Source organism: Rhinolophus ferrumequinum, chromosome 28 (assembly GCF_004115265.2).
Source record: "Rhinolophus ferrumequinum isolate MPI-CBG mRhiFer1 chromosome 28, mRhiFer1_v1.p, whole genome shotgun sequence".
In the NCBI taxonomy this organism is placed as follows: Eukaryota; Metazoa; Chordata; class Mammalia; order Chiroptera; family Rhinolophidae; genus Rhinolophus; species Rhinolophus ferrumequinum.
Window position 1 is genome coordinate 3,681,295 of NC_046311.1, and position 27,290 is coordinate 3,708,584.

The following is a 27,290-nucleotide window of genomic DNA, read 5'->3' on the forward strand; positions in this document are numbered from 1 at the left end:
TTTAAAAGGAATAGGAAATTTACAGTTGTCTTGAAGGTCAAGAGAGGAGAGGAAGGAGGAAATACAGAGTAGTGACGGTGCTGTAGTAATCAAGGAGAGACTTAAATCTGGCCCTTAGGAAGTCTCGTGTGGCCTTGGCATTTGTACAGGAGGAAATCGGTAAGTGATTAAAGAAGGAATTTGCTGCAGGGAAATGTATGCCAGGGATTGTGCAGGGCAGAGGGTGAATGCTAAAACTGACTTGTGACATTGATGCACTGATTTTCCTTCACATTGATTATTTTCTTAGACCAGTCGGCGCCAAATTTAGCATGCAGAAATCTGAAACACGAGCGTTTCCGAAGTCTTAGTTTTCCTCATACAAAAGAAATGATGAAGATTTTTCATAAAAAATTTGGCCTGCATAATTTTAGAACTAATCAGCTAGAGGCGATCAATGCTGCACTGCTTGGAGAAGACTGTTTTATCTTAATGCCCACTGGTATGTATTTTTAGATATGAATTGGCAGGAATCCATTGGCAGATGTGAAATGAAAGCCCTTTAATGGAAATAAAAAGAACACCGACACAGTATTTCTGTCATTTAGGGGCCTCTAAACCTCCTGTGCCGTAGTAAGAAAGAGTATTACCTCACACCCTGTGTTCTAGTTGTTGACATGCTAGCATAGCCCTTTAAGGATTTCAAATCAAAGCTCTTTGTGCTGAACTGATCTAGAGTTTCTCTTTGGGAATTTTTCTTTTTTCTAATCTAAATTAGTCTGGAACGTGGACAAAAAATGTGGGACAAAAATAGAGACATGACCATTTCTGGCAGTTGATTTGGTACAGTCTAGTGTTGTGTGGTGGTTAAAATCATCAGCTCTGGAGTGATAGCCTGGGCTTAAAGCGCAGCTCTGCCATTTATTAGCCGTGTGACCTTGAGCAAGGCCCGTCACTCCCTGAACCCCGTATGTGCGTGCGTTGGGGATAATAATAAAATTCCTACTTCACAGAGTGTCACGAGAATTAAATGAAAAGTATTTAGCGTAGTTCTTTCTTGGCCTGCTTTGAAGAGATCCAGGACTTTTCATTGTGCTATTAACGTTTATAACAGTTCAATGATTTATAGTCATCCAAGTCAGAATATTAAATAAGCAGTTAGGATAAGAAGCATAGGGAATTTGGAATTTCAGTACTTACATGTGTAGTCTTCTCTCTGCCTGTATTTGCCTTGTGGCCTTAAGCAATTAGTTATTGCCTTCATCGTTCAATAGTGTTGGCTGGGCATCTGAATTTTTTTAAACTGATTTTAAAATTTAGATGGTGTTGGTTTAATAATCACTTCACATTTCACTAACTTGTTCACTCTGTATCTTCTGTTTTGACTCAGAATTGGTACTCCAAAACTAAAGCAGGAAAGGACCCTGGCTAGTCCAGTGGTTTCAGGGCTTTCCATGGTCCTTTAGAGTTTCAAGGCGGCATATTTAAGTGTCCTTCCACCCTAGTTTCAACCTCTTGATTTACGTATTAATAGATACAAGATTCCAAATAAGGTTTTTTTACAAAAAAATTTGTCAGCCACTGATCTAGTACATTTTGCAGGTGATAAAACTGAGGCCTGGTAAGGTTAAATGGCACGTCTAAGTCACATCCTATTAAGTGGAAGGGCAGAAACTCAGCTTCCTGCTCTTGTCTTGACATTTACACGTATATACCAAAGTGAAATTTACTTACTACACATGCAAAAAGGATGGAATGTGCTGTTTAGTTTGTTTTTGTTTTGTTTTTTAAATGAAGTTACGTAGAGAGAGAGAGAGCCTCCACCCTCTTTGGTCTCGAAATTTCTTTCATCTTCTGTTCATACACACAAATGTAGTTCTACCCTTCTTTTATTTCAAAGAAGATTGGGAATATTACCTTGTTGATAATAGTACAGAGAATAAAAGCTCTGATATTCATCCTAGTAGTTTAGAAAAACTGAGATTCTTAAAGTGCCCTATGGATCATTAAAGAAATATTAACCTATATTTACTATAAGTTTTAGTGTATGTTTTATCACATTTTGGCTCTTTAAAAATTAAATACTATACAAAATAATTATTTTAATCCTAGTATCATAACGAGAGTGTTCCCCTTGTACTGCATTTGGATTTCCCAAGTAGACTTCTAAAGCAATTCTACTGCAGTTAAGTTTCCTGCCCTGACTCTTGCTTTTGCTCTCATGTGTACAAATGTGAGATGTCTTAAAAGATAAATCTTAATACATTTAAATTGCCTAAGTGTTTTGTCTCATTTGAATGTGGCAAATTGTTGACACCATGGGCAATATCACTTGGTGTCCTATTAGTTACTTTAAATATTTTATGTAGTTTACTTTGTAACTTTTCCTTCATGCTCTCAAGATAGAACTGACAGATATTTTTTTGTCATTTCTCTTTTAGGAGGTGGTAAAAGTTTGTGTTACCAGCTCCCTGCCTGTGTTTCTCCTGGAGTCACTATTGTCATTTCTCCATTGAGATCACTTATAGTAGATCAAGTCCAAAAGCTGACTTCATTGGATGTAAGTTAAAACAACACTACCAATTATAACAAAAATACTAATAAAAACATAACTTAAAAATAATTGTATTTCAATACTGTTACCTTTTTTATTTAATAGTTCATGAATTATAAGAATAAAACACAGCAGTTACAATTTGTACATTTAAGCACAAGTCTTTGAAAATTCTGATAGATAACCTGTAGTTTATCTGAGTTTATTCTAGAAAAATGTATTTTAGTAAGAATTTTTAACTTGTATTTTGCTGATGTAAATTTCTCGTGCATTAATATGACAGGATTTTTTTTTTTACTACTGCCAGATCAACATAGTTCTCACTCCCTTAATATCTTAAAATGCATACACATGCACGTGCCCACACACATATGTCCTTTTTCCTCCTGGCTAAGATTAAGAAAGTATCTGAATGCATTCTACTAAATCCTGCATAATGCGATCAAACAGAACTGTTTTCAGGGTCTTGAACCACCACCCCTCAACAAGGTTTTCACCCCACGGTTTGATTTTTCTCCTAAAGAATGAATGTATTTGTGCAGTGAGGGTAGCCATTGTTCAACCATTCCTGTTGTTACGGCCCTCTCGTTAACGCATTAAAATCCTGAAGATACATTTACCTAAAGAAAAATGTAGTCGTATATTAGGACTGGAAGCTCTTGCATGCTGAATTTGTATTTATCTTACTTACAAATAGGAAAAGCAAAGGAAGTAAACAATGAGAAGACTCTCTTGAGTTCTAGTTAATAAGGTTTTTTTAAAAATATGTACTGATTATTATTGTTATATTCAAATTATCTTGCCTTTGGCAAGTTTGATATGTGACTTGTAAAATATTTATAAAAGCTAAGGATAAATATAAGCTTAAGTCAGATTAATGTGTAAAATTTTAATTGTTTACTACTTTTATACCTAGATTCCAGCTACCTATCTGACAGGTGATAAGACTGACTCTGAAGCTGCAAGTATTTACCTCCAGTTATCAAAAAAAGACCCAATTATAAAACTTCTGTATGTTACTCCAGAGAAGGTTTGTATTTTATCATTATTTTAAAATATGATATTAAATCTGTGTTAGAAAAACAATCCAGTTCTCCCTGTTGAGTAGGGAAAAACCCAGTTTTCCCCTCCTGTGTTTCTCTCCTTTACTACTCACATAGAATATTTCATTCTGGTCACCAAATGTGTGGAGCTTTTTTCTTTACACCAAGCAGTTCTTGTAACACCATCCAAATGTCCTACAATCTAACTTAATTCTGATACTGCCCACCCAGAGGTCGTGTCAGAGCCCACGGGTTCAGGGCTCAATCCCACGAGGTTGTTCGCAGCCGACTCAGATGCCAATCACAAGTAGTAGGTCCCCAGGTTACCTATAACTTCTGTCCTATTTGGCTACAAATCAGAGGTTCCCATGGCCCCCTTCTCAGGTTCAATTAATTTGCTAGAGTGGCCCACAGAACTCAAGAAACACTTACGATTGCCAGTTTATGAAAGGAGATGATAAAGGGACACATGAACAGCCAGATGAAGGGTGAGGTCTGGGAGGATCCTGAGCACAGGAGCTTCGATCCCCGTGGAGTTGGGCTGTGTCACCCTCCTAGTGTGGATGTGTTTGGTGTTCTGGAAACTCTCTGAACCCCGTACTTTGCGGATTTTTTTGGAGGCTTCCTTATGTAGGGGTGATCCCCTCTGGAGGACTGGGAGTGGGGCTGAAAACTCTAAGCTTCTGATCATGACTTACTCTTTTTTGCGGGGGTGGGGGGTGGAACAGGACTTTATTGGGGAACGGTGTGTACTTCCAGGACTTTTTCCAAGTCAAGTTGTTGTCCTTTCAGTCTTAGTTGTGGAGGGCGCAGCTCAGCTCCAGGTCCAGTTGCCGTTGCTAGATGCAGGGGGTGCAGCCCACCATCCCCTGCGGGAGTCGAACTGGCAACCTTGTGGTTGAGAGGACGCGCTCCAACCAACAACTGAGCTATCCGGGAGGCAGCTCAGCTCAAGGTGCCATGTTCAATCTTAGTTGCAGGGGGCGGAGCCCACCATCCGATGCAGGACTCGAGGAGTTGAACTGGCAACCTTGTGGTTGAGAGCCCACTGGCCCATGTGGGAATCGAACCGACAGCTTTCGGAGTTAGGAGCATGGAGCTCTAACTGCCTGAGCCACCGGGCCAGCCCATGACTTACTCTTTCTGGTGACCAGCTGCCACCCAGAAGCCCACCCAGAGTCACCTCACTAAAGTAAACAGTGCTCCTTCGTTCTGTTTATCACTTAATTAAAAGGGGTTCAGGAACTAGGCGCGGGTGGAAACCAATATATATTTTCTTCTATTATCTCATAGAAGCCCACTAGAATACACATATTTTTTAACTTGGCATAATTTTTGATTTACAGTATAGTGTAAGAATTCTGTACGACTTTCACCCAGAAACCCCAAATGGTAACATTTTACTGAAATTGCTTTATCATTCTCTCTCCATTTTTTTTTTAAGCATTTGAGAGTAAGTTACAGACATGATATCCTTTTAACCCTAAATACTTCACTGTGCATTTACTAAAACCAGGGGTTCTCTTTCATAACTTCAGTACAGTTATCAAAATCAGAAAATGTTCATGATACGCTCTGACTTAATCTATAAACCTTATTCCAATTTCATTAGTTACCTCAATAATGTCCTTTATAGCAAAAGAAAATCCTAGATTATGCACCTCATTTAGTTGTCGCTTTAAACAAGCTCTCTTTTTATCTTTTGCAATTTTGACAATTCTGAAGAGTGAAAGCCAGTTATTTTGAGGACTGTCACTCAATTTGAGTTTATCTTGTATTTCCTTGTTGTTAGACACATGTTATTCATTTTGGCAAGAATGTCAGAAGTAATGATAAATTCTCACGGCATCCTATCAGGAGGCATTTGATGTCAGTTCCTTCTGTTGCTAGTGATCTTAGTTAACCTTTATCACTTGGATGAGGTGGTGTCTGCTGGATTTCTCCGCTGTAAAGTTACATGTTTCTCTTTTGTGTGTGTGTGTGTAATTTTTTGGCCTTTGTAATAGTAGGTATCCTGTTGTGGGATACTCTGAGACTGTGTAAATATCCTGTTACTCATCAGACTTTTACCTAAGAGTTTTATCATCCACTGGTGACTCTCCATCAGTTACTACTAGAACAGATGCCAAATGATGGTTTTTCTAATTTAATTGGTATTCTGCTATGAGGAAGAGCTTTCCCTTTACTCACATATTCATTTTATATCAATATGAAATCAGGGATTTTTAATTTATACAGTGGGCTTTAATCGATGATCATTATGTTGACGTTCTGATTGTCCAGGATTTGGCCTGTGAGAAACCTCCATCAAACTGGCTTCTGTGTCCTTTTGACATGTCCCTGTCAAGGTGTGGGTGCCTGATGTGGTCATTGATACTGGGATGTCATGGCTTCTAGGCCCTGTCATGGACAGAGCTACAAAATATAAACACATATACATACAAATAGATATGTGTATACGTGCATGTATATATGTATGTGTATGTATCCTCCCCACCCAGTGACATGCATACAAGTCACACATCTATAACCCTGTTCCCAATGTAAATGTGTGGTGACCAAGGGCCAGAAAAAAAGTTTTAGAACCACTGACCTGATACATAACTGCTGAATGTGGGTGAACAATCTAAAATGTCTCTGCTGTTTTCTATTCTGCTAATTCTCTTTATAGGTGGGAAGAAGAACCAGTTTTCTGTGAAGGTCTTAATGAAGCTTAAGTTGTATTGTAGTGGAACTTAAAGACAACGGAATCCTGGAGGTGATGTGGTACTTAAATGTTTTTAAATGTCTAATTTATTTCTAGGTCTGTGCAAGTAACAGACTGATTTGTACTCTGGAGAATCTGTATGAGAGGAAGCTCTTGGCACGGTTTGTTATTGATGAAGCACATTGTGTCAGTCAGGTAAATACTGTTTTTTATGCCTTGAAATATCGATACATATATACTGATACACACACACACACACACACACACACACACACAAGCATGTATATATCCTCAGGACTGAATAGAAAAAATACATTGGATGAGTTATTCTATTTTACTGAAAAATAAGGTGGTTCTTAATATAGTGAGCAGTGTTTGCTTTGTATATAAGATTCGAATAGTCTGAAAAGTGGTGGTTTTTTTTTTTTTTCCAACTAGTGGGGACATGATTTTCGTCAAGATTACAAAAGAATGAATATGGTTCGCCAGAAGTTTCCCTCCGTTCCAATGATGGCTCTTACTGCCACAGCTAATCTCAGGGTACAGAAGGACATCCTCACTCAGCTGAAGATTCTCAGACCTCAAGTGTAAGTTGTTGCAAGTCATAAATTTAAAACCCCGGGGCATTGGTTCTTGGATTGCTGCACAGTAATCACCTCTGGAACTTAAAAATCCCAATGTCCAGGATGTACCTGATGCCAATTAGGTCAGAATTTTGGGACTGATAGCTGGTATATTTTTAAAAATCCTCAAGTGACTCTAGTGTGGGAACCAGGGCCCTAGGGCTTTTCTTCACTTACTGGAATGAAAAGTCTCCCCATAGCTATTTTGTAAGTGGGGATAAAGTGCATGCTGTCCTGTTATCCCCGGGATAGTCCCAGGAACAAATTAGCTTTTATTTATGTAATTTTGACTTCCGCATATCCTAGAGGATATATTGTGAAATGAACCAATGACACTGCTTTTTCATTTTCCCATGAAGTCCCAATTACATCCAAGATGTTGAAAACAGTCCAGAAACTATGTATAACAGCCTTTTTACTTTGTTTTCATCTCAACAACAAAAGGGCTCCTTGCTGCCACCCATCCAAAAATACAATAGAAAAAATATCCCCACATATATAGGTTATACTGCATGAGTTTGTAGACATTGGTGCCTTCTCTGATAGGTTCATTCACTCAGGAAATATTTACTTAACAGCTATTGTGTACTGAGGTGAAAATATTTTTCCCTTCCAATTTGTTAGTGGATGCTTTGAGTTTGAGCAATGTCTGAAAGAATAATGACTAACATATATTGGGGTGAATTTTTAAAGCATACCTTTTGTTCATTTGGAATGAAAGACAATAAGTTGGCTCTATAAATATTGTGATCTAGAAAAACAGCAGCATCTCTCAGTGGGTTGTGAGAAGAACTGGAAGTGCCATAAGAAGGATCTGACGGGGTCATGACATTAAAGTAGCTACAAAGACCTTTGCAGACTAAGCGTGTTTTGAGTGAAATCATTTTAGGGTCCTCCAAATTTTATATGTGTAATCACAAAAATTTGGAATGAAATATTTTACTTCAATCTCACAGAAGGGTGTGTAGATTTGGGGGAAAAATACATTTTGCTTCCATAGTTAATAAACATAACATTATATTTAAAGTTTTAGTGAATAATCTACATGCTAGAAATTTACTACAACAGTACAGCATTGATCTGTGAAAGCTTTTCTTTTTTTTTGCAGGCAATGTTTTAAGCTTTTTTTCCCCATCAGTTTATGCCAGAAGCAATCTACTGTTCTTTTAGATCAGTAATATTAATTTGCCATAGGCCCGTAGTTAAAAAGAAATGAAATAAGTTCAGTTCACCTTTTGAATAACTTTGTGGGTATGGAATTTGTCATTTTTGTTTGAGTATACATTGCACATGTATACTTAGAAGCAGACACCTTTAATATCTTTCCCTAGTAGTGTGTGTAGGAGATCTGCCTGAAAAAGCAATAGATTATACATTTCCTGAGTCTAGCGGTGCCCTGTACATAATTGGCTCTCAGTGAAAATGAATAAATGAAACATATGGAGGAATTTGATAAATGTGGATAAAATATGAAAATTTGAGCAAGTCTGTTGACTCTAATATATTTCGTACTTCTGTATTTGGGAAGATTGAAATCCCTTAGTGGAAGTAAAAGAATGTAATGAATACTTTCCGGTACATTTTTTCCTGATCATCTTTTCGGCCAGTAAACCCCTTGTTTGGATTCAACTTGCCCAACTGCTGCTGTGTCATGGCTAAGGCAGGTACCTTTAGGGCTGGAGCCGTGGTCCCCAACCATATGACTGGCAAAATAAGGCAGATAATTAATTACTCATTTTCCTTTTTCTGGGAAATATAACCTAAAAAATGCTTTAGCAAGATTTATCCAGTGACTATTAAATATTCTTGTTACTCTTTTACTTAAATGAACCTTGGATCCAATATATTCGGAAGAGTTGGGGAAATCAAAATAAGTTTCACTACACCTTTCCTAATATGTTTTTGACATATATTTTTATTGTGTGATGTGCTTTTAAGTAATAGTTTTGTGAAAACTGTGTGATTGCTGATTAGCTCTTTCAAATAATTGAACATGACTACCATATTACCTAATTGGCAAATCCAATTTTCATTGCCAAACCAATCAGCCAAATAATACTTATTTTTTTATATATACAAAAGAAGATTCTGTTTTTTAATTCACATAAACTCGTACTTGTCCTCATGACAAGGATTTCAGTTCCAAAAGCAACAAAAGCTGAACACAAATTGATTCCATTTCCTGACACATCACTTAAAATGACATGAGTTTGACACCCTGGACCTAATAATATTTTCCATTTGAAGGGCAACATCAGTGCTCCCTTAGTGACGATACAATGAAATCCAAAACTTCTTTTAAAAATAAAATCTTTATTGAGATTTACCATGACATTTACCCATTTAAAAGTTAGAATTTAGTGGAGGGTTTTGTATTTTCAGGGTTGTACAATCGCCCCTTAAATCTAAGTTTAGAACATTTTCGTCACCTCCAAAGAAACGTGGTGCTCATTAGCAGTCACTCCCCGTCCTCCCTCTCTTGTTCGTGCTCATCTTCTTTCACTCAGCTTGTTTTCGAGGGTCATCCATGTTGTAAGCATGTGTCAGTACTTCATTCATTTTTATGGCTGAATAATCTTCCATTGTATAGGCATTCCACATTTTATTTATCCATTCATCAGTTGATGGGAGCTGTCTCTAACTAGAATATTTGGTAATTCCAATTCCAAATATTCCACTTTCCAACAGGCCAAGTAAGATTTGTTCTATGTACAAAAAAAAAAAAAAAAAAAAAAAAAAAAGATTTGTTCTATGTATTAAATAAGTTCTGAGAGCCTTACCTTTTTCATTATAACAAATTGTGGGAATACTGCTTTTAGTTAGTTGGAATTTAGCAGTCCTTTTGCAGTAGAAAGATTTGTTTTGGTTATAATGGGATTTGAGATCTACACCTTTATATCTTAATCTCATGTCATTTTATTATTTTTTAGTAAAAGTAATTTGTTTGACTAAATTAGTAAACATTTCTAAGTTTTCAATTGTCACAAATCAAAAAATTTTTCAGATTATGTGCCAGGTGTTTTTAATATGCCAGCTTTATTGAGCTATAATCCATGTACCATACAGTTTACCTATTTTAAGTGTACAGTTCCGTGGTTCTTAGTATAGTCAGAGTTGTGAAACCATCACCACAGTCAATTTTAGAATGTTTTCATCACCCTAAAAACATCCCATGTCGCTTAGTAGTCAATCCCCTTTTCCCCTCACACCCCCCACCAGCCCTCGGCAACCACTAATCTACCTGCTGTTTATAGATTTGCCTGTTTGTGGTGTCTCATATAAATAAGGTCATCTGATACGTCATCTTTTGTGACTGGCTTCTTTCAGTGTAATGTTTTCTAAGTTTATTGCTAGATAATATCCTATTGTGTGGGTATAGCACCTTTCACTTACCCATTGTTGAATGCTGGGGTTGTTTTCCAGTTTTTTGCTATTATGAATAATGCTACTGTGAACCTTCACATACATTAGTGTGTGGACCTATGTTTTCATTTCTCTTGGGTGTGTATATCCAGGAGTAGAATTGTTGAGTCATATGGTAACTATTTTTAACTTTTTGAAGAAATGCTAAACTGTTTTCCAAAGTGACTGCACCATTTTACATTCCCATACAGCAGTGTAGTGAGTTCTGATTTCACCAGAACTTGCTTTGTCTCTTTTTTGACCCAAAGTTTTTTATTTTATTTTTTTTTAATAAGCATGAAATATTCTGAAATTGTAGTGTAAAATGTAGGGAAAAACAATAAGGCCATTCTTGTGTAGAGTCATTACAACATTTCTTTTGGTAGGGATATTCATGCACCAATCACAACTCACGCCCAAATCAACTCAAATAACTTTTGAGATTATCTACATCATTTGTATTCCTGAGCGATGTTTTTTATGCCACAATTTTATCAGGACTGTAATTTCCTTTGCCGTGGCTGTGATCGTAAATAATTGAGAGTGATCAAAATAGTCCATAGTTGTATCAATCTTTTGTCTCCCACCTTTTTGCCAGCGTCTGCTGCACATTTGTCTGCCATTTCAAGCACTGAAAGAGAGCTCTGAGTGTTTTGTACATAGAAATGATATCGTAAGAGGGATGGTTTCAAAGTATTGTTTGATTGTGATGCGTTCTGTGACAACAGTCAGGGATGAGAGAAGCAATGTCACAAAGTGAAAATCATCCTCACTCCCACCACCTTACTCAGTATATCTGAAATCAGAACAGCCCAATAAAGACCAAAAGACTTCATTCCTGATGTTACACTTTACTCTTAACAGAAATACATAAAGACATGAAGCCCTACTAAAGGTTTCTGATTCTTTGATTAAAGAAAGTTTCACTTACACCCATACTATATTCAATTTGTTTTGTTTGGCATCCTGGAGGTTTTTACATCCAGAATCGCATGGTAATAAAGTTCAGAATGGGTCAATAGTAGGGTTTGTGTGTGTGTGTGTGATTGTTTTTAGAAAGTGAGAGGACAATTGTGAAAGGAATAAAGGAGTCAGGAGTAACCAGCAGGATGTGACTATAGGAACACTCTCAGATCAGCCTTTTAGGAAAAAGAACATGTGAAAATGGAGGCTCTGGAAATCAATTCCTTTAAAATTATCTTTGCTCATGTGCTTTAGGAAGTCTTTGTGAACCCCTAGGGGTAATCATACCCCAATTTTAGACCACTGATTTAAAAAGAAGTTGGACTGTGGTTTAGAACTCTGAAAAGAGGTCTTAGCTGGGGGCAAAGGGTGGGACTCATGGGGAATGGTTTTTGGGTGCGTGAGAGTGTGGTCCCTGAAGAAGGTAATGTGGGGGAGAAGAGGAGAGCCTGGCATTTGGGGCCTGGTTGTCACTTAAGGAGTAAGCAAAGGAAGATGAGGAGATGGAGAAATGAGAGAGGTAAAGGGAATGTAAGATTGTGAGAGCTGATGGAGGTTTTCAGTTAGGATAGCCGACAGTATAGAGTGACAGACGTCAGACGGGGGTGAGGTCTGAAAATAGAGGAGAGCGAAGACCAAACGCAGGTGGAAGGTTACTACTGCTTCTTGAGTGGCCTTCTTACCTCTACGGAGCCCCCTCAGGAACGTGGCTGCCCTCCATATGCGAGGCATTCTTTAGTCTTAAAACTAAACAAGTGTGTCCTACAGGTGGCAACACCTGGACCCGTCTAGCTTGGAATTAGATACAAAAACAGAAAGCCAGTGGTTTTTGTTCACCACCCTGCCTCCCTCTGATCCCCGTCTGCTGTAATAGCAGCTTCCTCATCACAGGTTATTGCCGTTTATGGTCTCTGTTTCCTTCTGTCAAACCAGGCACTGCAGGGTCTTTATGCTCATAGAACCTGAAGTTCCACAGTGTTCTCTCTCCTTCCTGTGGAGATGTTGGAACCTCAGGCAGTGGAGGGTCCCTACAGGGCCAGTGACCCTGTGACAGTTCCCTCACCTTTCTTTAGTTTTAATGGCTTTGATAAAACAATTCTGGTAGAAAAGTAACGGGAAAAACCAGCATGGACGTGATGAGAGTGGGAATTGGATGTATGGTTAGTTGATTGGGGCCGTAAATGTCTCCTGAGAAACTTGCCAGTGGAGGGGAAGAAAGGTAGGATGCCAGCTGCAGCAGAGTGTAGGGTCAAGAGAAGCTTTTATCGTTTTTAGTATTGGTGATCTTAGAACATATTCAGAGACAAAAGGGAAAAATTCACAGAAGAGACTGAAATACAAGAGAGGAGATAATGGAGAGGTAGAGCTCCCTGAGGAAGTGGGGTACCCGGGGCAACTGACCAGAGACAGAGGGCCACATCTGTCTCAGCGTCACCCACATTCCCTTCGGGGTGCAGAGTGGTACTCTGGGGCTTAAGCTTGAGCTGCCCTCCAGTCAGCTCTTTATGTACACAGTCAAAATTTGGGAACACTAGTGGCCTAAAAATGTGCGTCTTCTGTTGTGACTTCCTTAATCGTTTTGTTTTGTTTTTCTTTTTCCCCTTTTTCCACCTCCCCACCGGTTCAAGCCATTATTTTCTCAGTCTAGGTGTGTAGGACACAGCTCCGGAGAGCTGTTGTTCACAATCTTAACTGTAGAGGGCGCAGCTCACTGGCCCATGTGGGCATCGAACCCGCGACCTCGGTGTTAAGAGCCCGGCGCTCCAACCACTTGAGCCGCTGGGACAGCCTCTAGCCTTCTCTACTTTTAATCAACCTCATCTTGGAGCCTGGGCGCCTGACTTTCCTGTCTTTTCTGCATGTTGTTTTCTTCTACAGTCCTTTTTTTTTTTATTTAGTCCTATTGACACTCCCTTCTTGTCACCATTCTTTTCGTTAGCCCTTAACCTAACTTCTATTTCAGTGTTCTATTATGTAAGCCGCCAGTGACAATATTCAATTTAACACAACTTTATGATTAGGTTTGCATTTTGGAAAATCAGTATTTAATTTTTGAAGGTGGTTGAAACTATGTTTTCTCATAATAACAAATTTTATGTTTTGGACTTCTTTTAGGTTTACCATGAGCTTTAACAGACATAATCTGAAATATTACGTGTTACCAAAAAAGCCTAAAAAGGTGGCATTTGATTGCTTAGAATGGATCAAAAAGCATCACCCACGTGAGTACAGCCATGTGATGAATTATGTCTAGAAGTAATAAATAAACGTCTTTTTAGTGCCACAATAGAATATGTAAAATTGCATATTAAACATTTCTCATTATGATAGCACTGGCTTTCTATTTATAGAGCAGAATATTGCAACTCTCTCAATTCTGGAAATTGTAAAATCTCATTTGGTTTGATAACAATAAACCCTAACAAAAATATATTAAATACTCCCTCCTACATCCCTGTATTATAATTTGTGTTTTCAATGCCTTTCCTCTGGCTTGTATCAGTGTATGAATTATACAGGTCTTTGTTTTAGTGCCTTTTCCCAAGTGGGTCTCCTTTTAAGTTATATTAACTAAAATGAGATTCTGAAGTTCATGGTAGTTTTCCAAGTAACAACCCCCTTTCCACTTTTCCATGGATAATTTTTTTGTTAAACATCTTCATTTCTTTTAAATTAGTATACATATTTGTTTAAACAAATCAAATAATGCAGAGACAGACCAGGGAAAAGTGAGTAATTTTCCTCTCCAGGCTCCCCTCTCCCGGAGGCTCACATTAATTGCTTGGTGTGCATATCTATACCTTTGGCTCTGCCACAGAGAGATGACTTTTTCTTTAATACCTTTCATTTCTAATCTTAAAACTAACATACATAAAGACAACAAATATATTACATGCTCTTTGAAGAAAATTTACAAAGCAACAAAAAGAAGAAAGCAAAAGACAAACCTTACCTCAAGATAAGTCAGTGTTTTCATTTTGGTTTATTTCTTTCTAATAATTTTTGTGTGCATTTTTCTTTCCATTAGCATGCTATATATACCGCCTTGCTATACTTAACCTGTTTTCTATCTTGAGCATTTTCCCTTGTTGTTTTAAAAGCTTGGAGAACCACTTGATAGTTATATTTTATTTCATAATTTATTTTCTTAGTTATTCCCCTAATGTTGGCCATTAAAATTTTTCTAATTTTTAAAATTATAAACAAAACTTTTTGCATAAGTCCTTATACCACTTCATTTTATAGGTTAGTTTTCTAGAAGGAAACTGAATCAAAAGGTAGAAGCATTTCTAGACTTCTTGTTATATATTGCCATATGTGGTCTACAAAGTTTGTGTAAGGGTGCCGTCCCATTTTCTAGCCAGTGTGAAATAGAGCCCAGGTTCGTCCAGGTCCCACTTCAGGAGACATTCAGAGGGACAGGATTAAAGGTCAAATCTCATCATTTCCAGTGCATTTGACTTTCTTCCTTGAATTATTCTACCTACATGATTTTCTTCTACTATAGGAAAACTATCGGGGTCTATTTATGGTTCATGTATTTCTAACAACATAATGAAAATTGTTATTTATGTTATAAGTCCTCATTTCTTGGCAGATGATTCAGGGATAATTTACTGCCTCTCCAGGCGAGAATGTGACACAATGGCTGACACCTTACAGAAGAATGGTCTCGCTGCTCTTGCTTATCATGCTGGCCTCAGTGATTCTGCCAGAGATGAAGTACAGCACAAGTGGATCAATCAGGATGGCTGCCAGGTAACATTTTTAAGATAAACAAACACATAATTTTTTTGTAGTATATAAGCAAACTTGCCCATGTAGAATGAAAATTGTTTTTACCTTAAGTAGTGAACATTAAAATAAGACTGAAATTGAAAAAAACAGATGGTTTTTAAGACTATTCTAACGTTTCTTTTTCTTTCTTACATTAAAATAATTTTTACTGAGATGTAATTCATATATGATAAAGTTCACTCTTTCAAAGTTTGCAAGTCAGTGGTTTTTGGTATAGTCACAAGGTTAGTATAGCAGCCATCACCACTAATTCTAGAACATTTCATCATCTGAAAAACCCCATATCCATTAGTAGTCACTCCCAACCCCCATTCCCTGGCAACCACTAATTTACTAATCCGTCTCAATGTTTTCAAGTTCTGTCCACGTTGTAGTGTATATCAGTACTTCATTCCTTTTTGTAGCCCGATAATGTTCCATTGTATGATATGCCATAGTTCGCTATCCATTCCTCAGCTGGTAGACATTTGGTTATATCTACTTTTTGGCTATTGAACATATATTTATAAATTTTTGTGTGAACATGTTTTCAATTCTCTTGGGTATACAGGAATGGAATTGCTTAATCATATAGTAACTATGTTTAACTTTTTGAGGAACTGCCAAACTTTTCGAAAGCAGCTACAGAATTTCGCATTCCTACCAGCAATGTATGAGGTTCTAATATGTCTGCCCCCTTGTTAACACACATTACTGTCTCTCTTTTTTACTACATCCATACAAGGATGGATTTGAGGAAAACAAATAATAATTTTTTTCAGGCTGTGAAGTTTTCAGCACACGCACACACACACACACAAATTACCCTGAATATAGGAAAAATATCTCTCAAAATTATTTTTTTAAGGGAGAACAGAAGAAAATCTTTGAGAATATCAGTCTAGTATCCTCAGAAAGATGTAAGAAGACTTGACTTATATGAACCAGAAGCAGTTTGCCATAAGATCACAGACTGTGATGAAGGGAAAAATAAAAATGCAGTTTACCCAAATAAGAAAATTCAAGAAAACCAAAACAAATAGAATTATATATCAAGACACAGATGTTCTGACTCAGTGTAGACATTTGAATCAATGATGCAGTAAATAACTTCAGAATGTGAAGGGAAAAAACAAATATGATATTTGTTGGGGACAGGGAATAGGGGTTTAGCCCAAGAATAATAAGTGTACCGAAGGAAGATATCAGGGTAGATGAAATATATACAGTAGTTAAATGTATTATAAATAAATGTATAAATACATAAGAAATTTAAAAGACAAAAATTACTGGGGAAAATCTTACTTGTAGACATAGTTCAACACTTTGAATTGCAAAAGCTAAAAAATTATATTCATCAAGGTACTCTATAAAGAACAAAAACCAGACATGCCTGAGACTGTTGTACTAAATTTAAAAAGTAGGAACAGACTGTCTTTAGAACCAAAAGAGGGAAGATTGAGACTGAAGAATTTCATACCCAGCTCATTGTCATTTATGTTGAAAACAACAGAAAGGCATTTTCAGATATGTAGAAGTTCAGAAAATGTATCACTGATTTATCTTCACTGAAATCATTACAGATGTCAATCTTCCCAAATTAATTTATATATTTAATTAAAATTCTAGTGTTTTTTTCCTTTGATAAACTTTCTCTAAAGTTTTCTGGGAAGAATATTCAAATAAAAGTAACTAAAAGCATTAGTGAAGAAAATAACACGTGAACACTGGTTTTGCAATACATTATAGATAGATCAATGGAACAGAAATCTAGAAACAGACTGGAAAACATGTAAAAACAATGTATGATGAGGAACACATTAAAAATTAATGAGGGGGCAGCCGGTTAACTCAGTTGATTAGAGCGTGGTGCTCTTAACAACAAGGTTGCTGGTTTGATCCCCACATGGGTCACTGTAACCTGCACCCTCCACGATTAGATTGAAACAACTACTTGACTTGGAGCTGATGGGTCCTGGAAAAACACACTTAAAAAAAAAAAAAGAAATTAATGAGGGAGGGAAGATTATTCAACTACTGGTACCAGTTACCTAATGTGGGGAATCATTTTGGATCTTCACATCAAAATGAATGACAGGTAAATAAAGGTATTGGTATTTTAAAATGTATGAATTCTGAGTAAAAGAGAACCTAAGCTTAAAAACAGCCCAAAAGAAAGTAATCACTAAAAATGATTAAAACCTAAAGAACTCAACACTTTTGTATCGATAAAATTAAAGGTAACAGCAAAGTAAGAAATGTATCGTCAGCAAATAAAACATAATGAAGAGCCTGTAAAAATTTGTTAAGACAAACATGCGTCTTAAGTAATCAAGAGACTATTGGATAGGAAGAACTACAAAAGGCTAAATTCAAATGTTTTTTTAACGTGCAGCTTTGCTAATAATCAAAGGAATTCAAATTTAAAACAGTAAGATCATTTTCACCTCTTGTCTTCGCAAACTAACTAGCTGTTGGGGACAGTGCTGTCACAGGCAGATGCCTACAGTGCTCATAACAGCCTTTCTGGAAAACTGTGGCGGACGAGTCTATCAAGAGCCTCAAATCTGAAATGTGGCCATGGAATTTACATCAGTGTTATCTTTCATAGTAAATATCCTAATAGCTGTTCACTGCTAAAAAGCCTATATGTAAATAGCCTAAACGTCCGGAGAGAATGATTGGTTACACTGTGGTCCTACAATCCTGCCATTAAAAATGATTTACGAAGAATGTTTTAAGGATATGAAAATGTTCAAATGTTAATGATGGAGAAAGGTAGTGAAAAGTAGAATTTAAAAGTGTAATCTCAACCATAAAAAATAATTGAAAACTAGACAAGGAAAAAAAGCCAATTTTTTTCAAGTTCTTTAAATCTTTACATATAGTATAAATATTCTACAATATATACATGCATTTTTATATATATAACACTTTGATCAAAAATATGGTTTTAAAAATTGGTAAGGTTTCTTTCTTTCTTTCCTCTCTTTCTCTCTCTCTCTCTTTCTTTTTTTAAACTTTTATTTATTTTAAATGTGTTTTTCCAGGACCCATCAGCTCCAAGTCAAGTAGTTGCAATCTAGTTGTAGAGGGCGCAGCTCACAGTGGCCCATGTGGGGATTGAATCGGCAACCTTGTTGTTAAGAGCACCACGCTCTAACCAACTGAATCATCTAGCCGCCCTCTTTCTTTTTTTAATATTTATTTTATTTTTCAGTTACAGTTGACATACAATATTATATTAGTTTCAGGTGTACCACATAGTGGTTAGTCATTTATGCAACTTATGAAGTGATCACCCCAATAAATCTAGTACCCACCTGACACCATGCATAGTTATTACAACATTATTGACTATCCATCATTGGATGAATGGATAAAGAAGAGGTGGTACATATGTACAATAGAATATTACTCAGCCATTAAAAAGAATGAGATCTTGCCATATGTGACAACGTGGATGGACCCTAGAGGGTATTGTGCTGAGTGGAGTAAGTCAGACAGAGAAAGACAAATGCCATATGATTTCACTTATATGTGGAATCTAAAGAACAAAATAAACAAAATAGAAACAAACTCATGGATACAGAGAATATTTTGATGGTTGCCAGCTGGGAGTGGGGTTGGGAGTGTGGGTGAAAACGGAAGGGATTAAGAAGTACAAATTGATAGTTAGAAAATAGTCATGGATTTTTTTTTTTAATCTAATTGTTTCTGTTCTCAGATCAACTAATCCAACTGGACAGCCTTGATAGATTAGTGAGATAGAATAAAACTTGGTTGTTTTTCTTCACAAAGAAACGATTGTAGCCTGAAGTTTTAAAAGCAACACAGAAATAAAGAAGGAAATAACAACTGAACAAAACCAGTTTTCCCACTTATAAGCAATAAGAGCTTTCAAAAAGAGTTGACATCATCAGTGACCTTGAACCATGTGCCCACCCAATCTGGGAGACGCACCCGGGCTTCTTGGAACCCTGTGGGCCTGTGGGCTGGGACATCTCGCTCCACAGCCTTCCCGCCTGCTCTCTACCGCTGGAGGCTGCAGTAGCCTTCCTCTCTCCAAGGAGGTTTGTCTTTGATCAAAGCACCGTGGCTGACTAACCTAGACTTCAGGCTGCTGCCATTCCCAGCGTGGATGAATGTACCCACTTGCCATCCACATGCTCTGTAGCTTCAGTCCATTTCTCTGGTACTCACAGTTACTGAAACCATGGCATTAACCTCAGTCTGGCTGTCAGAGAGTCCGGTTGCTTTTCAAATACTGTGCTTGCAGTACCAATTCATTTATTGAAGTACTAAAAAACAGACCTGCAGCTTTATTTGTATAGTGTAATTTTTCCTGGAGATATAATGTTTTTGTCAGGGTTAAATAGGTCCTAAATTTGCACCTAAAATGGACATTCTTGAAAATGACTTTTTTACTAAAAGCTGATTTATCAAGCTCCTGAAATGTAACTATCACCTTGCTTCCACTAAGTGATTTGCATAGGCCCAAATCGGTAATCTCTAGCCTTTTCTTTTTTTGGTATAAGCAATTCTCAGACTTTTACCAACCTGAGTTCCAATAAAAATTTCACTTTTTGACTTTGAAATCAGCTGATGAATAAAAGGAGCTGGTGTATGATCAGCTGCTGTCACTGGGAAGACAGATGGTAGGTACTGGAACAGGTCAGAATGCTGTTCCTGAATCATCTGAGACGCTGGCAGCAGTGACCTCTGAAAGCTCAAGCCTGGGGAAGCCCTGAGCTCCTGGGTAGCACATTTCTGATCACTGGCCTGGATATCCTGGCTGTGTGAGCAACGGCCCTCCCATTCCATATCAAAAACATAAGAGAACAAACTGACAACGCATGGAGAGATGACTGCTATTGATTCTAGTTCCCCTACGTGATAATACCAAGCCACCCCGAGCTTCTCTTTACCTTCTTGGGTCTTAATAGAACTGCAGATTGTCAGTGTGAAAATCTCCTATCAGTCATGATAAATAATGGAACAACGTTAAGGTATTAGGTTGTTGCATAGAGTACATTTTAAAGTAAAATAGAAGATAAAGCTTTTAGAAGCATCTGTTACTAAATGTTTCTTTAAATGCATTATGAGTCTAATAGGCTTTTGCTCTTACTTCAGGTTATCTGTGCAACAGTTGCCTTTGGAATGGGGATTGACAAACCCGATGTGCGATTTGTGATCCACGCATCTCTCCCTAAATCCATCGAGGGTTACTACCAAGAATCTGGCAGAGCTGGAAGAGATGGGGAGATATCTCACTGCCTGCTTTTCTATACCTATTATGATGTGACCAGACTGAAGAGACTTATACTGAGTAAGTCCTCTTGAGTCTTGAGCTAGTAGTAATCTACTCCTGCTATTATGGTACTTTTGGTCTAGTTTTCCTTAAGTAGTCACATAAAAATAGAGGTGCTTATATGAATATGGAAGTTTTATTTTAGCTTATTTTTATGATAAAAGTATTACATGCTTATTATCTAAAACTCACATGATAGACATGTATCAGATTTCCAAACCATGCCTTGTATACATTCCTGCCCTAAGAAATAACGCCTGTTTCCTTTCTGTCCTTCCAGACTTAGTTTTTGCATGCATGGTTGCATATAACACATTTTTCATACATGCAAAAAGGTGAAACAGGGAAGATAATGAGCTCTCGTATGCCACCATATAGGTTAAGAATTAAAACTTCATAAATATATGTGTGTGTATATATATATATATCTTCTTCTATCTCATCCCTCTACCCTCCGCATTAGGCAGTATCTTGTATTTGATGTTTACCTTTCCCAAATGTATGCATTTTACAATGTAAATGGAATTATGTTATATGTGGTTTTAATATATATAGTAACCTGATTTTTTTCAGTTAACACTAGTATAATTATGACTCCAATTAATATGCATAGCTTGACAATACAGAATTCCATTGTATGGTTATTCATATTTATTTAACCAATCTCCTTTTAATAGATACTTAGATTGCTTATTGTTTTTCACTGTTATCAGTCTTGAATATCCTTGTACAGATATCTTTGGGCATTTATGCGATTACGTAGGATAAATTTCTAGAGTTAGACTTGCTGGGTCAAAGTGAATACATATTTTAGAATTTTATAATGTCCTTTGCTCGTTTTTTCTAATGGATCATGATAGTTAAATACGTAAGTACATTTTCTTAATAAATTTGCCTGTTTTGAGACCACTTTTGAATGAACTCTGGCAGAGATACTGAACCTGGGAAATGGCACTTACTCAGCATTGTACCAAATAATGTATCCCCTGATTTGCTTGTAACCACTGGCTTTTGGTGTAGAGTTAGTCCTGTGAGAAAGTGGCTTCAGAAAGGTTTTGTAACCTGCCCCCAAGAGCACCGATGTGGTGGCAGCAGCAGCAGTGGTAAGAGGAGTGGTTTAAATGTGATATTTAAAGATCACATTTTTTTAGCATTTACCATATGCTGCTGTCTTAAGAGTTTTACATGTATCACTTCATTTCGTCTTCACAACAACCCTAAAAGATGCTATTATTCCTCATTTTATAGAGGAGGAAAATGAGATGCAGAGCGGGTAAGTGGCAGAGCCTGATGGAACCTACTATGTCCATTTGTGTTCTTAAATAGAACCTATATTAAGTTAGTTCCAAACAATTGAATAAGTATTTAAGTCCTCACCACTTAGCAGCCATTTGAAAAAAATGAGACTCGTAAAGTAGGGAGGAAAAATTTTATTTCATTCTTAACTAACTACAGTTGCTCACAAGTAGAAAGTATGTCCATGTTATTCTCAAAACTTGGAATCAGACTGGAAACCGCCACCCTCATTCGTCTTCTGCTTCTCATTGATTTTCTGGAGGTACTTATTTTTTCATAGAACTACCAAAAATTGAACTTCAGTAAGATGTCATTGGAGGGAATGGGGGACACCATGAACTACCTCAAGCTAATAGTTCGTGTGGTCTTCAACAGATGTCAGGCATTGCTGTGTTTTCCTAAAATTTGAAATACCCTTCCAGTGCCCCAGAGTTCACTGCAGCACCCCGAGTTCCTTGGCATACAATTTCGGAACCACTGGCTTAGCCACTTTGATCTCAGAACACAGGGCAATGCATAGCTCACTGCCATAGTTCCATGCTCTGTTTTCTCTGGCTGTGCAGTGCATGCTTGTATGATAAGTGTAGGAAATATAATGCAAATCTTCCAGCATTGGGAATAATGAAGATTTGCAACAAAATTTTTAGGTACTCCTGACCAAATGTATAAATCTACATTTATACCTATAAAACTAAAATCTTGAGGGATGAACATAAATATTCAATTAATTACAGTATAGAATAATGCCATATTGATATCTAGTACTATTAATAATAGTTTTATTTCATTTAGTATTTAAAGTTATATAAATCTATTGTAAATATTTCTGTGATATTCTTTTGTATTTTTCTACTCTAATAAGGATGTTTTGCTATGTTCATCTCTTTTAGTGGAAAAAGATGGAAACCATCATACAAAAGAGACTCATGTCAATAATTTGTATAGTATGGTACATTACTGTGAAAATATAACAGAGTGCAGGAGAATACAGCTTTTGGCTTACTTTGGTGAAATTGGATTTAATTCTGATTTTTGTAAGAAATACCCAGATGTTTCTTGTGATAACTGCTGTACAACAAAGGTAAAAAAAAAAAAAAAAAAAAAAAAGTTTTCAATTCTTTGTAAAGGAAATTGCCAAGATTTTTTTTTATTCTCTTAATTTACAAAAGTTAGATGGCAATTGTGGACTCCAAGGGATTAAACAAGGGAAAGATGGCTTCCTCCCCAGAGTAATTTGGAATGGAAACATTTTAATATTAAATCTATGGAATATCTTTAGAATTAAAAGCCCATGAAAAAATATACTGGACTAACCAAAATACTGAGGTTATATACATGCACTGATAATTATAGGATATTTTAGAAATATCATTAATCTGTAAAGATCAAAAAAAAATCTTATATGGGCCGGTAGAATATTTTCACTTCAACTCTAATCTATATTTAAAGATCTCAATTTCAAAAGAGTTTAATAACTGGTGTGCTGTATGTTTGGATTCAGATCAACTAGATTGCTATATAAATTGGTTTTTAAAAATCTGAAGAATAATGACAGTAGCTTCTGGATGAATTTGCTATCATTTGTCCTAAAAACAGCCTTGGGGGATTGTTAAATTCAGTCATGGGGCACTTACTGTACCTCTTATGGTAATTTGATGTTTTAATGTCTACTGTACTTTATAGTTTACAGAGCATTTTCACATTTGATGACATGATTTGAAATGTCTGTGTAAAGTGCAGGGGATTCACAAGTGAATGTAGTGTGGGCCAATTCGTAGACTGGAGGGGTGACAGACGTATGTATTCGTGTCATTGTAATATCGTGTGATCAGTGCAGTTAAAAAGACACACAGCGCTAGCCGGAGCAGAGGCAGCTTTCCCTTGGGGTGGAATCTGCGGGTTCGTGGCCATCTCCGCTCACTGCACCCCACAGTAGACATTGCCACTCAGGTCACTCATTCAAGAAATATTTGTTGAGTGCACTGTCCTGGGAGTTCAGGATACATCACAGAGCAAAATACAGAGATCCCTGCACTTGAGGGGCTGACATTCTAGCAGAGGGAGGCTGAGTACAAACCATATCCATAAGAAGCACATGTTAAGGGGTAAGAACTGTGGTGAACAGCACTGCAGTATAATGGATGGGATGCCGGATGCAGGATTAAATCAAGTGGTCCCGGGAAGTCTTATTGCAAAGATGACACCAGAGGAGACCTTGAAGGAGGGAGTTAGCTGAGCAGCTCTCTGGATGTGGCCATTCTTGACTGAGGCCCAGAACAAAGGCCCGAAGGTGGGGGGCACGACTGTGCATTTGAGGGAAGCCTGTCTTGCAGGGAAGATCAGGAGTTCATCTGGGGGTGTGTTGAGTTAGAGGATGTCTGTTAGATCCAGGAATTCGGAAAAGAGGCAGGTGGTGCATATAAATTCGGAAGTGGTTAGCTTATAGATGGTATTTAAAGCCATGAGAGTAGATGGAATCTTCAGGGATATGAGTTTAGGCAAAAGAAAAAAAATCCAAAGACAGCCCAGGGACATTAAGAGATTGAGGAAAGAGGAAGAACTAGGAAAGGAGACTAAGAAAGAACTAGCAAGGTAAGAGGAAAACTAAGTGTTTCAGGGAGTGGGGGGTGCTAACTAGTCAAATGCTGCTGCTAAGGGAAGTACAGTAAGGCCTGAGAATTCCCCATTGGATTTAGCACTGCAGGAATCATGGAGAGTTTGACCTGACCGGTTTCAGTAAAGTGGGGCAAAATTGGAGGCAGTGAACATATAGAACTCTTGCAAATTTTGCTTTGAGGATGAACAGAATTGAAACAGTAGCTGGCAGGGAAGTGGAGTCAAGAAAAGACAGGAGAAGTAAACATTTCAGATGCGGATAGGAACGTACCAACAGGGGATGAAACATGATGTGTAAGGAGAAGGGAGAATTGCGGGAGCAATGTTCTTTGGTAGGCCGAGGGGTTGGCACCTAGTACCTTGGGAGAGAGACTGGCTTACCTGGATAGTTCATCTATAATAATAGGGGGAACAATGAGGAAATGTGGGGCAGATTCTGATGGTGAAGGAAGTTTGAAGTGTCTCCTCATTGCTTCAGTTTTCTTAGTGAAGTAGGAAACAAGGTTGTCAGCGACAGTCGGGATAAGAGAAGGGATTGAATGGAAAGGAGAAAGTGTGAAATAGTCATCTAAGACAAGGGCCAGCAGACGTTGTCTTAAATGGCCAGAGAGTAAATATTTTAAGCTTTTGGGCCTTCGAGTCGCGATCTCTGTCACAGCTACTACTCAAAGCTGCTATTTTAGCCCAAAAGCAGATATAATAAATGCATCAATTTTCCATGGCTGTGTTTTAGTAAAATTTGATTTACACAAACAGGCATGCAGCTCATGGGCCAGAGTTAGATGACTGCTATTGTAAGAGAACAGGGGAGTGCCAGAATAAGGATGTATGATGATTACCCAGCAGCGTTAAGGGTCCACTTGAGGTTTGTGGCCATGTATCGAGAGCACCAACAGTCCACATGGTTGTGTGTGTTTCTCTAGCCGAGTTCAGCTACAGAGGTACAGGCATCCATGGTGGAGAACTGCATCTAGTGTGTTTTGTCAGGCAGTGTGACGAAGTGACCTACAGGCAAGGGAGTTGAAGGTATGTGCAAAGTAGTATTATAATGATTGGCGATGGCATTCAAACTGAGTTAGGAGAACATCTGAGCATGAAGAGCAATGGATGGGCAGTCCCAGTGGATGGATTGTTGAAGTCAGAATACTAGATGGTGTGAGTTGGAAAGGTAGGAGGTGGTGAGAGTGAAGGGTTGCCCTTACTAATTAGGCTAAAGTAGCAGGTGTGACCACGGAGTGAGAGGCTGACATAGGTGGAGGACGGGATCGTTGGAGCAGAGATCGAGATGCCGAAGGCTAAGGTCTGGGAGGATCATCTCTGTACTAAGTCACCAAGAAATAAGCAGGAATGATGCTGGAGAGAGTGACAGGGTACTCTTTCATGATGATTCTAGATGGAGCCTCGGAATCACTACCAATTGTTCGTGTAAGACAGGAAACCTATTAGTCTTCGTTTAGGTTGGTGGAATGTGGCAGATGAACAAGGATGAGAAGATGGGGGAACTGCATATACAGAGGCACAAAAGCAAGAGGCAACTTTCGAGAACAGCATGTGGTTAGTATTGCTAGTTTAGAGAACTAAGATATATTAAAGCAGAGAAAGCCTATAGTAACGGGAGCTTTAGAAAGTAGGCAGAGTTTAGAGACACCTGAGGGGAATGAGAAAGGGAACTGACAGGAAATAATAAAAAAGATTGACTATAGTACCAAAAACCCAAAAGAAATTAGAACTTAGAAATTTGCATGTTTTCATCCCAAAAGTCACCATCCAGTAAGTGAGAGAGCACTGTACTAGGAGTTATGAAGGTTTTTTTTTTTTAGAGTATTCTTACATGTAGAATACTGTCAGATAATTGAAAGACAAGATGGATGTCTGTGAAGTAGTACTAAAATAGTTATAGTAGAGTGCTAATTGTTCTAGACACAAAGTCTTATAATATAAGAACTTAGAAAAAAATGAACATTTGAAACTTCCTTGGTTTTTGATCTGGAAATGGTTAGTTATGATACCACTGTAGTTATAATAGTATTAAACTCTAGCAATCTAGGTATCATTATCTTTAATTATAGCAGAAGGTAATCTCTTATTTTGTTCATAGGATTATAAAACACGAGATGTAACTGATGATGTAAAAAATATTGTAAGATTTGTTCAAGAACAAAGTTCATTACAAGGAACGAGAAATATGAAACATGCAGGTCCTTGTGGGAGATTTACTATGAATATGCTGGTTGACATTTTCTTGGGTAAGTCATCTGTTTTATTTGCGTTACATCAGTTGAAATTGAACATCTAAAGAATTCATTACAAGTACATAGAAAAAAAATCTCTTGTCTATTTTCTTGCAGAATTTAAGGGTTTCAGAAAAAACCTTTCTGTGTAACAAAAAATTCAGTTTTTATGAATTATGTCAATTGTTTTCATAGAATTTATGTAAGTCCTTAAGATGAGTTCTCACATACAAAAAGAAAATAATAAAGTATACAGTTCCATCTAAGTGAGTGGAGTATAACTTGCTTAGAGAATTACCCATTGACTGACTTTCAGTTCGAGATGGCAGCCTGAGCACAAGTATCTGTCTTCTTTTTTTGCTTGAGGCCCTGTTAAAATAATAGTAAGGAAATAAAATGAGGAATTAAATCCATAGTGGAGTAGAGAACTGGAGAGAGACTATCATCCAATTAGAGGTTTTAAAAATCTTTTAGGAAATGGATGGAAGCATGTTGAGAAATGGAATGCAAGGCAATAAACCTCAATGCACAATAAATATAGGAGAGTTATAGCAGACGAGGGACTGTCGACCAGGAAGACCGGTAGGCTTAGAGTTCCTAGACATGCAGGGAGTGGGAGTGAAAGCAGAGGAGCCAAAAGTAGGAGGGGGCAGTTAAAAGAGTCTGCCCACAAAAGAACTGCATTGAGTACCACCAGCCTGGCATTGATTCTGGAACAAAAGTAAATAAACTGAGGACTAGAAAGGCAGTTGTGTTGGGGCTAGAGCCCAGAAGTGGCATTTCAGGGG

General features: G+C 37.5%; 1 protein-coding gene across 3 annotated transcripts in view; it reads left to right on the forward strand.

Moving 5' to 3' along the window:
* BLM (BLM RecQ like helicase) overlaps positions 1–27,290 on the forward strand; it is a 63,435-nt gene that overhangs the window by 20,913 nt on the left and 15,232 nt on the right. For 2 of the 3 annotated variants that reach the window (XM_033100344.1, XM_033100345.1), the window contains exons 8-17: positions 290–481; positions 2,421–2,539; positions 3,450–3,563; positions 6,380–6,478; positions 6,722–6,870; positions 13,387–13,493; positions 14,870–15,030; positions 20,182–20,377; positions 22,546–22,736; positions 26,370–26,517. In XM_033100344.1, the coding sequence (XP_032956235.1) occupies positions 290–481; positions 2,421–2,539; positions 3,450–3,563; positions 6,380–6,478; positions 6,722–6,870; positions 13,387–13,493; positions 14,870–15,030; positions 20,182–20,377; positions 22,546–22,736; positions 26,370–26,517 (1,476 nt within the window). Of the gene's footprint in view, positions 1–289; positions 482–2,420; positions 2,540–3,449; positions 3,564–6,379; positions 6,479–6,721; positions 6,871–13,386; positions 13,494–14,869; positions 15,031–20,181; positions 20,378–22,545; positions 22,737–26,369; positions 26,518–27,290 lie in introns of those variants that run through there. The other variant, XM_033100346.1, reaches the window with a different exon arrangement.